The sequence below is a fragment of the Bacillus rossius genome, chromosome 5 (assembly GCF_032445375.1).
Source record: "Bacillus rossius redtenbacheri isolate Brsri chromosome 5, Brsri_v3, whole genome shotgun sequence".
Lineage (NCBI taxonomy): Eukaryota > Metazoa > Arthropoda > Insecta > Phasmatodea > Bacillidae > Bacillus > Bacillus rossius.
This window is the reverse complement of record NC_086333.1, coordinates 64590959-64604128: the sequence shown is the minus strand read 5'-3', so window position 1 is coordinate 64604128 and position 13170 is coordinate 64590959. Positions and strand designations below refer to the sequence as shown.

Sequence of the window (13170 nt, the reverse complement as noted above, 5' to 3'; positions counted from 1 at the left end):
CCGCTGATCGCTCACCCACGAGGTTATTTTCGATAATTCATAGTTTCAAAGGTTATATATAAATTTATAAAAATTTTGTTTACGGTATGGGAATAATATTATTTCGTTTTTATAACTCGATTTTATAACAAATACGCATCCCAAACACACCAAACTTATTTATAATGTGTTACAATATTTTTTAAAACATTGTGCAAAAGATCCCGGTTGTAATTTGAATTATTATGTGTAACTGTAAAACACCATTGTTGGTTCAAAACGTATTTGAATATTCAACATTACTTTTAAATAACTGTACCGATTGTGCTGAAAATCGGTGGACAATCGTTAAATTACATAATATTAATAATTCAAACGACGAAAATATGATTGAAAAGTCAAATCGATGGTCGTTCCAATCGAGTGGAAGAGAGATGCCACGCATGCGTAGGCCCTACAATGAGCATGAAGAGAGATGCCACGCATGCGTACAATGAGCAAATAGGACACATCCGTAGTGGGACATCCGTAGTGGGACACTTTTTCGTGCGTGCAGCCGGCGTTCATCGATTTATTAGACGTTGTCACGTCAAAATGTACGTAAGAAAATGATTATGGTATCATATCAGTATGATGTCAGCATGATATATTTTGTCCTTACATCATTATTTAGTTACAACAGATGTCAGTGGTATGTCAGAATTACGTAAAAATTCATTACCTAGCTATGACTTACCAGTGATGACGGACCTAGGTCATGTGTTCACTGGGCAATGCACAGTATACACAAATTAAACAATTCACGTGGTCAATTTAACTTCACTTACTGATACTACAGTATGTCAGTGACGCGAACTCACAAGATTTTACCCATCCAGAAAGAGTCAAACACGCACATGATACAGTCGAGTATATACAATGTATTAGTTTATATATGAGTATACATGTACACAGGCCGCTGCGCGTAGCCAGTCTGACGCAACATGTCACTGGCATGTTGGTGACGCGAACCCATAAGTTTTGCCCATACCAAAAATCGCTCAGCGCTGCTAATTAAGTTTCACTTAAAAAAATCTTTAGAGTGGCGTTCTACCAACTGAATACCGCTAAACAAGACCTAAAAATATGACATTAAGGAATTGACCCGCACATTCAATGATCATGTAAAAGTTAAAATGTCTCTGTAACAGAGCTTCTCTAGGAAGAATCAAAACCAATTATTATAATTTAAAACTGCCATTAAATGTAACTTGAATATTACAAAAATATTTACTACAAGATGCAAAATATAATTTTTTTATAGTATGTTACAAATGTAAATGAAAAATTAACTCACTATTCAAACAAAATAAATTTAATTAAATATAAACCTAAACGGGAGCAATATAAATAGTATTAAAGCTAACCTAGTGTGAATTTTCTTACTTAGTAAAAAAAAACATTAAAATTTTTTTGCAAGAAGAAACTTATGCTTCTGGATCAAGAGTGATAGGCTTAAACGATTTTAATGTGACGACGATAAAAAGAAGGAATGAAACAGCATCAGAAAAAGTGTTGTTTTAGCGATCGCATATAAGGTTGATTTAGAGGTGATAAAAATGAGGTATGTTATTTTTTATACGTCTTTATCCCAACCAAATATATCTACCATCTCACTCAAACACAGTAAACAAATATTAAATCGTGCGTAAATACTTGCATACATAAAGGCAGTGTGGTCGCGAGTGAATGCGTGATCCCTCTCCGTGGCTCTATTTCAATCGTTACTCTATGGCCAAGGTTACACAAGCTTTATGTTTGTATTCCCAAGGGTAAACCTTTGTTTTTATATCTTCATGATATACCTATAGCTTACCTGTAATATTTGTTTACTACTGCGTTTACGTGTTTCATTATTTAAAAACGTACAATAAAAATGATTTTCGTCTACATACTTCTACAACTTATCAGTAAAAATTCTTATTTTAATACAAAATACAAATTAAGTATGAAGTTAAAATGAAAAAGTATACAAAAATACTTTAAAGTTGGGTTATATAAAATCAAAATTTATTTTGCTGACTAAATATTTTTCATAAGCATTCCCAATTTAATTAATTTAAATTTCTTTCGAAGGTATGGATATTTAAATAAAAAAAAATATGTCATTAACAAAATGATTTAAGGGCTGGAAATTTTAAGCTAGGAAATCATGATATGCAACAAAATGAAATGAGAATGTGACTAGTATATTTAATTTTCTGAAATATAACCCTCGTATATAATACAATTTTCGTAATACATTTTTGCAGTGCAAGATTAGGTATTCATTCATAAACTTTGTAACTAACATAAGACGTTCACAATAGCTACAAATTACAAGTTTGCAAAACGAAAACACAGTTTTCTTATTAATATCAAAAAGTATGCAACAAAAACACAATAATGACCATGCAGAGAATTATGGATGTGTATTATTATCTAGGCTGCTTACGCAAGTTAGGAATATTCTGGGTCCAAACTGAATCCAAAAATATGGAGTGGCCGTATACCCACGCAGACATCTGTAACATTCCAACACATTTTGTTTGAAACATATAAAATCATTTCAACACAGTCTTAATTGGTAAAAAATAAAAAGAACTTTGATTTGATTAATTAACAACCACCTTAGAGGCACAAACAGAAAAATACTTAAAACTTAAGACTATTCCCGTTTCTTATATATTTATATACCTTCGTATCTATCTCATGCGCACATCATAAATACATCGAGTAGCTGTAACTAGACGGAAATGATTTTGTCTGATATGTCAGACGAACGACTACCGTTAAAAAATTACATTTTGGTTGTACAGTATGCTGCACAGTCCCGTGTCTGGCCCCCTTGCGACACTGGTTTAGGAGAAGGGGGGGGGGGGGAGGGTGGACCCAGAACCTGTTGGCACTGCTGTGGACCCGAGATTATACATTTCGGTAACTGAGCCCAGAGAAAACTACTTCTTGGACGGTTATCCACAATACGGGCTCCGAGATGCGGCTGTGGGAGACTAACTAAAATGATGTTGTGGCAGGGATTTCGGTTAAGTTGCTGTTAAATTTGCTAACTTACCTGGGACGCGACGACCACTGATAGAGTGATCGATGTAGACGTTCGGCTAAAACTGACCAGTAAACGTATACCTGACGTGCAGACACCGGGCCTTTGAATTCTTCGCGAGACTCGCCGGAAAACGAATGACTTGATAAAGGCTGCACTGAGAAAAAGGATTGTTTGCCTCAACAAAATATTTGTTTATGTATGGCGAAATAAATATATTTTGTTAATTCAAACAAATATTTTTGAGTAGGAAAGATTCTGTTGACCCAAAAAAAAAAATGATTTTGTCAACTCAAATGTATATTTGGTTGGAAGTAACAATTTTTTTTGGTTACTTACCGAGTTTGGTTAAACTAACAAAATATTTTGTTCCACCAAGTAGTTATGTAAACAAATATTTGTTCGATTCAAACCAAACCTTTTTCTCTGTGATGGTCGTTGTGCTACTTTTGAGGAACTGTAAAAATAGATTGGAGACGGCTCACGTGTTGCGGGGACTGACTTCACCTCTGAGTGCTGTGCTTGATGAGTGTGGTGACGAGCCAGGCCGTCGTGACGACTGCACTTGACCCCCAGCCGATGGCCAGACTGGTGCGGTAGCCGAGCTTCCTCTTCAGAGCACCCCCTGCTGCACCAAGAAGACCACTACCGCCACTCGCCTCGCGCTCGTGAGATTTACTTTCAGATCCTTTTAATTGATCAAAAGTCTCAATTCTCATTGTAGTTTTACTGTTTTTGGTATTTTAATTTATGATCATTATTATTATGGTTCTAATATTCTAGTATTTAAAATTTGTCATAATTTGTGCCTTTTTTGCACCATTAAAAATTCTAATTTTTTCAGGCTAAATTGTGTCTGCTTAATAATCTGTTTTAATAAATTAATATTTAATTTTATATTTTTTCCATACCAGTTTGTTGACTCTGGTGTTCTACCAAAAGTTCCTTCTCGCCTCTCAAACAAATAAAAAAAACGTGTATGCAAGGAATGAATATCTTCCAACTGTTCAAAAACGATGGTGGCTGCTTTCAGGTTAATGACTAATTACTGCTTATGTAGTTTTTGTAAACCCGTGATGACACCACGATGATAATCAACAGGTATGAAAACGGCTTAAACGTAAGCGCCACTGAGAAGCAGAGTGGCGCAGATGCGTGGCCCTTTTGGGCTTTCAAAATGAAAAGACCTATCACTGTTCCTGAAAAGTGGAAAAATATATACAGCCCTGGTAGCCACAGTCTAGCAAAGCTATGCATTTTAAATAACCAACATTGTCTGTCAAATTTATAACGTCGAGAAAAATGTTCGGTAGTGGCAACGTGTTCTCATGGGAAACCCACTAATACCGTGTTTCAAACAAGCAGCTAAGCTGTACATGCTTTAGCTACGCTATCGCCTGGGCCTACCTGTCACGTGACTGTGAGTGACGTAAGCGTCCATGAACAGCCAGAGGAACATGGCAGTGCGGGAGTACTCGAGGAGCGAGTAACATATCTCGCACAGGATTGGCTGTAACAAACAGTAGCAATTATCCTTGTGGCATTGCCTACACGCGACTGTTTTATTTATCTTAAAGCCGTGTTTTATGATCTGCAAGAAATACTTATGCTTGTATGTAGACAACAGAATGTTGGAAATAGGTAATTCTTTTTGCATTCTGTAGAAATATATAAATATATAAACACAAAAGAATGTTTCAAAATTCATGATTAATGCGTTACTTGGTGACAGAACGCAACTAGACAATCACAAATCACCATACAATGTATTATCGGAACTCAATCGGTCCACATTTTGAAAAAACTGTGAGGTGGGACATGAGTAATTGAAAGTTTATGAAAGTTGTATGTAATAGGGGCTCCGGGCACAGGATGCAGGATGTGGATTGTGATTATCGGTCCGCCATCTTGGATTCTGACGTCACGGCGGCCATCTTGGATGAGCGTAACGGGACAAAGCGTAACGGGACATAGCGTAACGGGACAAGTAGATCACGGCGGCCATCTTGGATGACCGTGACCTTGACCTTTGACCTTGACCTTTTAACTGGTCCTTGACACCGGCAGTCATGAAGGACGAACTTCCTTCTCCTTGGAGACTAACGACGCCATCCTTCTTATGTGATCGATAGTGAGCATACTGCATAAAATAAATAAATATTATTTACCTGCAAGCAACACGTGACGTCATCTGATGTTGAAAAGCGCAACTACTTGCAGCAAGTACCTTTGCATGAGATAAATTAACTCTCACCACTGAATAGTGCTATTGTAGTCAGTTAGAGACATGAAGTTTCGTAGCCGCGCGGCCAATTAGTCATGCAGTCTCGTAACCATGCGTTCTGGAAGCTTCGTAGTCCTATAGCCTCGCGATCACGTAACCTTGAAGACTCGCAATCGCATAGACTCGTAACCTCATGGTTCGTAGTCTCGTAGTCATGATGCAATGGAGCCTCGTAGACTTGAAGCTACGTAAGCAAGCAACCTTGTAATCTTATAACATAATGCTGATGGTGCAGATGTAGCAAAAGAGAAAATTCAGTCGAAGACAGATACGGCAACTGGAGCCTTGTAGACGAGTAGCTTCGTAGTCAAGTACTCATACAGACTTGATGACCTCTATCCTCGCAGTCACGTAAACTCGTTTTCTAGAGGCTTCGTAGCTCTGTAGCCTCGCAGTCTCGTAAACTTATAGATTCGTAGTCACGTAGTCTCGTAACCTCATGGCTCGTAGTCGCGTAGACATTATGTCTTGGGACCTCGTAGAATTGTAGCCTCGCAGTCTCGTAACCATGCGTCCTGGAAGCTTCGTAGTCCTATAGCCTCGCGATCACGTAACCTTGAAGACTCGCAATCGCATAGACTCGTAACCTCATGGTTCGTAGTCTCGTAGTCATGATGCATTGGAGCCTCGTAGACTTGAAGCTACGTAAGCAAGCAACCTTGTAATCTTATAACATAATGCTGATGGTGCAGATGTAGCAAAAGAGAAAATTCAGTCGAAGACAGATACGGCAACTGGAGCCTTGTAGACGAGTAGCTTCGTAGTCAAGTACTCATGCAGACTTGAAGTCCTGTATCCTCGCAGTCACGTAAACTTGTGTACTAGAAGCTTCGTAGCTCTGTAGCCTCGCAAGCCATGTATAACTCGTAACCAGCTAGATCATTTTAGACTCGTAGCCATGTGGTCTCATAGTCTCTTAGACTCGAAGAATTCTAGCCAAATATATTTGGAGCCAAAAGACTTTTGGAACCAAAAGACTGTCGGTGTCAATGACTGATGGAGCTAATGAATATTGAAGCCAATGAATATTGGAGCCAATGAATATTGGAGCCAATTAATACTGGAGCCAATGAATATTGTAGCCTTTGATTATTCCGTTTTCCTGTGTGTACGTTCCGTTTTCCTGTGTGTAAATTCCGTTTTCCTGCGTGTAAATTCCGTTTTCCTGCGTGTACGTTCCGTTTTCCTGCGTGTACATTCCGTTTTCCTGTGTGTACTGAGTTCATGGTCTATATGTCTGATATTGCCATGACCCGTTCTTGCGGTCCGTGCCTTTTCGATGACGGTGCTTCCAAATGTGCTGCCTTTTCGATGGTGGTGCTGCCTTTTCGTTGTCGGTGCTTCCAAATGTGCTGTCTTTTCGTTGGCGTTGCTGCCTTTTCGTTCTCGGTGCTTCCAAATGAGCTGCCTTTTCGTTGGTGGTGCTGTCTTTTCGTTGTCAGTGCTTCCCTTTTGTTGATTGCGCGTAGTACAAAATGTAGTGATTGAATATTTACTAATTTAAAACCACTTGGTGTTACTAAAATATTTTTCAAGGTCACTTGGTCCTTTAGTATGTATAAAAAATGTCACGATGGATTAATAGAATATAATTAGATAACGACGAAGGTCATGCGGTCCTGAAATGACTAGCCTATACGTCTGATAATGTCATGACTCGGTCTCATGGACTGAAGAAAATTGATCTATATGTGTGGCTTTGTACATGAACAGCTTATAGGTTATTCAGATTATTGAAAAATTAGACTTTCATGTAATGCATAGCGGTACTGTATTTAATTCGTTGGTCAGGTATATTTCCTTGAGTTGTTTTTCGTAGAGCGAATGATTAATAAACTCCACGAAAGGTAATGGAAAACAGAATCTCAAATTTATTTAATATTTAGTTACAACTGACACTGGTCAGGAATCGAACCGTGGGCAGGAATCCATCGATTCAATTTGAAAATTAATAATTGATTTTTTTTCCGGTGACTTTTGGAATTTTCCCCGCATTTCTAGCTAAATAATTACATGATTTCAAGATGGCGGCCAAATTCCAAGATGGCGAGCACCTCAGTAATAAATGATTACTGCACTGTAGCAGGTTATAATAAAACTATCATGATGGTAAGACGAGTACACACAAGATGGTGTCCTCCAGCAGACGAAAACATGATGGTGGCAATGACCGCTAGCATGAGGTAGCTCCTGGTAGCATGTACTGAACATACAATGACGGTTCCATGATGTTAATAAAGGTCAAAGATCAAGGTCAAGGTCAAATTTCAAGGTCACATTTCAAGGTCAAGGTCAAATTTCAAGATCAAAGTTCAAGGTCAAATGTCAAGGTCAAGGGTCAAGGTAAAGTTCAAAGTCAAAGTTCAAGGTTAAAGGTATGGCGAACAGAACATTATACTAACATGTCGCCAGCACACTCTAGCAGACTACAACAAGATGGCGGTCTTCTGCGTACGAAGACAAGATGGCGGAAATGACATCATAACAGCTGATGGTAAATACCTTGATATTGGTGGTAGGTCAGTCTGTAGGTGGCTTCTGTGGAGGAAGGATCTGATCGTTTTTATTTTTTATTTTTTGCCCTCACCGGTTTCGAACCAAGGACGGGAATTGATATAATCAATCAGAATTCTATTAAGTTAATTTTTTGATGAATTTTGGAATTTTTACCGATTTTCTAACATAAAAAATACGGATTTCCAAGATGGCGTCTAAATTTCAAGATGGCGACCATAACGATGATTGCAACATTAATAGGATCCAATATGGCGGTCGTAACGTAAAGTGTAAGAATGACATGGTACTCAACCAAGATGGCGGGTGTAACGAAATATGCAACATTTATATAATCCAAGATGGCGACCGTAACGATAACTGCAACAGTGGTTTTTAAGATTTTTATTTAATTCGGTTATTTAAATTTTTTAATGATTTTTAAAATTTTTCCCGATTTGCCGATTTTCAAGATGGTGGGCGTAACGAAAATTGCAACGGTTACGACTCAATACAAGATGGTGGTTCTGTCTTAAACAGGAAGTGCTATTATTACTTAAAATTTAAAAAAAATTCAAGTTCGAATATGCATGTTATTTTTTATATACCTTATTTAATTCTCAGTCTGGTAAATGTCTCGATGGCCGAGCGGTCAAAGGCGTATGTTCTCCAACCTAGAAATCAGAGCTGCGCTGGTTCGAATCACAGCGCTTCCAATGTATTTTGCATAAAAAATTAAATATACTATGTCGATAAGGATCATAATAGCTTTGGAAGGTAATGGAACATCGACCATATGTGATGAGACAGAGCGACGCTGGCGCTATCTAGGAACAATCAACAGAAACAAAGTCGACGGTATCCAAGATGGCGGCTTCCAGTGGAACTGAAAAAAATCAAGAGCGACGCTGTCGCTATCTAGGAACAAACAACAGAAACAATGTAGTCGGTATCCAAGATGGCGGCCTCCAGTGGAACAAATAAAAAATCAAAAGCGACACTGGCGCTATCTAGGAACAAACAACAGAAACATAGTCTACGGTATCCAAGATGTCGGCCTCCAGCGGAACAGAAAAAAATCAAGAGCGACACTGGCACTATCTAGGAACAAACAACAGAAACAAAATCGACGGTATCCAAGATGTCTGATCCAATATGGCGGATCCAATATGACTGCCGGGGTCAAGGAGCAGTTAAAAGGTCAAGGTCACGGTCATCCAAGATGGCCGCCGTGATCTACTTGTCCCGTTACGCTATGTCCCGTTACGCTCATCCCAGATGTCCGCCGTGACGTCATAATCCAAGATGGCGGACCGACAATCACAATCCACATCCTGCATCCTGTGCCCGGAGCCCCTATTACATACTACTTATGAACATAACGTTTTTCTTAACTAATTCGTTGTCCTGCCATTTCCACTATTTTTGTCTTATTTCTCATCATTTCATAAAACAGCACATATCTCACACTTTTTGGCCCGTTCTACAATGACGGATCACGTAAACGGAAACGGATCTCACGGAACAGAGTTTCCACAACAGCGCGCAGACGGAGACGGACCCGTACATATTAGCTCTGCAATGTTGAGCTCTTCCGTTTACGTTGTTCCGTGCGACCAATAGAAGCTGAGTATTTGGCTGCGGTGGTAGCCATGTTTGTTTATGTTCTAAATACGTTAAAAATTGTTTCAAGTACAATAATATCTAGTGTTATATTATTACCTTGTGGTTTATTTTTATTATATACGCCAATTCTGCCCCGTGATATGATTTCGGAACATAATTTTATTTAAATTAAATTAATATTTCGTAACCTTGAAATTAAATCTCAATGGTTGCCATTTGTTACGTTTCCGTGCGTTGTGGAAAAAGAAGACCCGATTGTGAAATGTTCCTGGTGATCCGTCTCCTTTTACGTGATCCGATTTTGTTTCCGTGCTATTGTAGAACGGGCCTTAGCGCTTCACCGTTTTATTTCCGAGAAAATATTGTATGGGAACTTGTGTTTGTCTAATTTTTTCTGTCACAACCAAACTTTTGTACCATGAATATTAAAACTCACTGTATATTAAATATAAACAACAACAGAGCTGGAGAAGAACTGGGAATTGTGAACTTCATTCCGCTGCTGACTGCCGAATATTCGTCGTAAATAATGTCTAATGTGGATAGCGCGTTTTTCATATTGAAAACAACATTATACTTTCAACTGTCCATCACAAGTCGGCATTAATGGACTGATTATGTATGAACGTATGTCGTTTGACACTTTAGTTAAACATATAAAATAAAGCTACAGCATATCGCGCTAAAGCCTATTACATGTAACTTTATTTTTAATTTATAGTTTTAAAAACTAGTACTAATGTTTCACTTATCTTTTTGACATTGTTGTTCAGTCAACAGTGCTCGTGAAAACCTTCACTTACTTGTATGTTTTCGTAAACACACATTATGAAATTTGGAAGATAGGTAGCACTGATACTAATTATAGGCTGATAGATTAAAGAAGTATAAGTCAAAAATGGAAAAAAATGGGATTAAGCCAAACGTCTGCTAACCGAAAGAACCTGATGTGCATGTTGTCTTAGCAATATAGTTCTGCAGTGAAAGTTTTTTTTACATGAAATTAGGCATTGGGTGTTTATTAGAATACGTCAAAAATTTCCAAAACTGGTAAGGATAACGAGTACAGGTCAAATTTTGACCAATATTTTTACCTATTAGCCTAGAATTTTGATAATTGTCACATTTCAGACAATTTATCTGAAACATGCGTTATCAGTACGAGATAACAATGGAGTACGTCTCTGCTATCAGTACTTATTTGGTTGGTTAGGAAAACTTACCTATTGTGGCTCGTTGGTCTAGGGGCATGATTCTCGGTTTGGGTCCGAGAGGTCCCGGGTTCAAATCCCGGACGAGCCCTCATTTTTTTGCTGGACAAATATGTTTATATGTAAAGTAGTATTATAAAAGATAAAATTGTGAGTTTGTATGTTTGTCCGAAGAAAACTCGAAAACATCTGGACTGTTTTCAAGGATTCTTTTACTGTTATAAGTCTACGTTATACCAGACCAACATAGGCTACGTTTCACTTTTATAAACTTAATTTTAATTATACTTAAAAATAATGGTAAACAAATACCACATATAAACACATGAATGTCTTGAGTACATGCACATCAGGAACAAGTAAAATTGAACCAAAAATACATGGACGTGTGGATGTATATTGATTGTTTATTCAACTCAATTTTGTTACCTATTTTATTCGTGCTAACCTTTCCATGGCGGTAAGACTATGTTTCACATTAGACGTTTGAAAAAAAATGTTAAATAAGATATAGCAATATTTGCTTTGCAAGCTTAAGCTGAGTAAAAGTTACAGCTATAATGTAGTTAAAAATGTAGGCAATAATGCAAACGAACATTTTATCGAAACTTTAAACAAACGCTATTGTGGTTAGTGTCAACGTGTGTTATCATTATAAATGGATCTAATATCCAGGCACTAAGTGACTTTTATTATTATAAAAAAATTGAATTTCTCAATTCCATCTATCCATAAAGCCTTCTATCTCACTGTCTAAACATAATAGTTGGGCTTCTAATTACTTTGATAAGTAACCAACCCCCAACAAACCTGTGAAAGATTGCAAGTGAAAGAACTCAAGAACAACATGATTGAAACTACCATGCTGATCTGAGAAAAGAATGCTATTCTCGTGGACAACTGTATGTTGGTCTATCTATCAGCGAGTGCGAAGGATCGGTATATTTTTAATCCTTTCATAAATAGTACAAAAAATTGTGGTGTACTCAGAGATAAAGTGTCTCTTTCACTGCTTCCGCTCGTCAGTCAGTGCGACAGGCATTCCTATAGGGCATAGGTACTCCAAACATTGAGGCCAGCACCCAACACCGCGAGCAATTGTCCAATTACAATCCAGCGGGCTGACTTTAAGTATCAGTCAAGATGCGTAAGGAGCCACATAAAGCACTACATATAATTACCACTAAGCAGAGAAACCTGAGAGCGTACCTCTACTATGACGCTGCGGTACCTAGCGAATATCAGTGACGTCAAAGCAATGATAACGAAAAAGATCTGAGTGTAAACGTAGTTTTCTTATGGTAGTTATTGCAAGTGCCCGTGAATATTGATACTAGGGACAATATTGGTGGAGAGGATACGCTAAAAGCTAAACTGGACTTTAAATACACACTGATCTGATTTACATTGATTTTTTTAAACCTGTAATTAAAAAAAACTCTTGCATCATAATTATCCGCTGTTAATTATTCCATTGCACTTAATATTAGGAAAATATTTCATGCTTACGTTATCTTGTATCGTTTAACAATCGATTCTTGGCTCGTGAGATTAGTTGTTCTCAATCTAAACAGATAGCGCGCGGTTCTTTTATGGCGTGTTCGAAATCTTCCTATGTATGGTCACAAAAACCATAGCAAAAACGTTTAAGATTGAAGCAGAAGGTGTTTAACAATAAATTATTTTTAATGTTTTATCAAGCGAGTGTAGCTAGCGCTAAGAAGGTCGCTTCTTATTGACGTATTAAAATTTGTCGAGGACAGCAGAGACGAGACGGCAAGCAGTAGGTACACAATTTGGCAGTAGATTAAATAAAACGTAGACCGTGCAAAGTAAGCAGCACAAGAGTGCGGCTAATATCGTCGGATTACTGGGAAAATTTAGTAACAAAAAAAACCAGCAACAGGTATAAATATTCCGCTGCTTACAATAAGACAAAACTGCATCTGCCAAAACATTTTCTTGTCTGAAACATTCATAAGAAATGTGGCTTGCACTTCTTGACTTCTTCTTGGCTCGGAGACATTTCTCGTCACCTTGGCTGTTAGAAATCACCAGATTTTAAACTATTAACTTACCAAATTTTTTCACTAACCCAGTGGTTTTCAAAGAGTGGACCAGCGCGTACTAATACACCCTAGTATCCTTCGGTATTTCAGAGGAATATGTGTGCAGATATAAAAATAAATATAGTCACACTATTATACCATTTCATAAAGAATATTCCACTCGTTTTATAAACACACATTTTTATGTGTTATTTGAACGACTCTAAATGTTTTCGTTTAGCAGTGATTTCGTTCGGAGTGGCGCTATAGTCGCTCTTTACTGTTTGTAGACAAACTTTGAGTTGACCATTGTTGAAGTGAAAATTCTTTGCTGAGGGGGCTACAATTTTCGAGCGTTACGAAAATTTCGTTCACACGAGGGGAATAGTTGGGTACGTGGTGGGGGAACCGGTAGAGGAGGAGAGTGCGTCAGCGGTGACGCCACTCCAA

General features: G+C 37.9%; 1 protein-coding gene and 1 non-coding gene across 2 annotated transcripts in view; one reads left to right on the top strand and one right to left on the bottom strand.

Annotated features, from left to right (window-relative positions):
* Window positions 1-13170, bottom strand: part of LOC134532383 (PDF receptor-like) — a 51499-nt gene that overhangs the window by 16000 nt on the left and 22329 nt on the right. The window contains exons 6-8 of the mRNA XM_063368819.1: window positions 4466-4568; window positions 3566-3683; window positions 2453-2522 (exon numbers count right to left, since the gene is read on the bottom strand). Coding sequence (XP_063224889.1) covers window positions 2453-2522; window positions 3566-3683; window positions 4466-4568 — 291 coding nt within the window. The remainder of the gene's footprint in view (window positions 1-2452; window positions 2523-3565; window positions 3684-4465; window positions 4569-13170) is intronic.
* Window positions 10692-10763, top strand: Trnap-ugg (transfer RNA proline (anticodon UGG)). The gene has a single exon. It is a non-coding gene; the product is annotated as a tRNA-Pro (tRNA).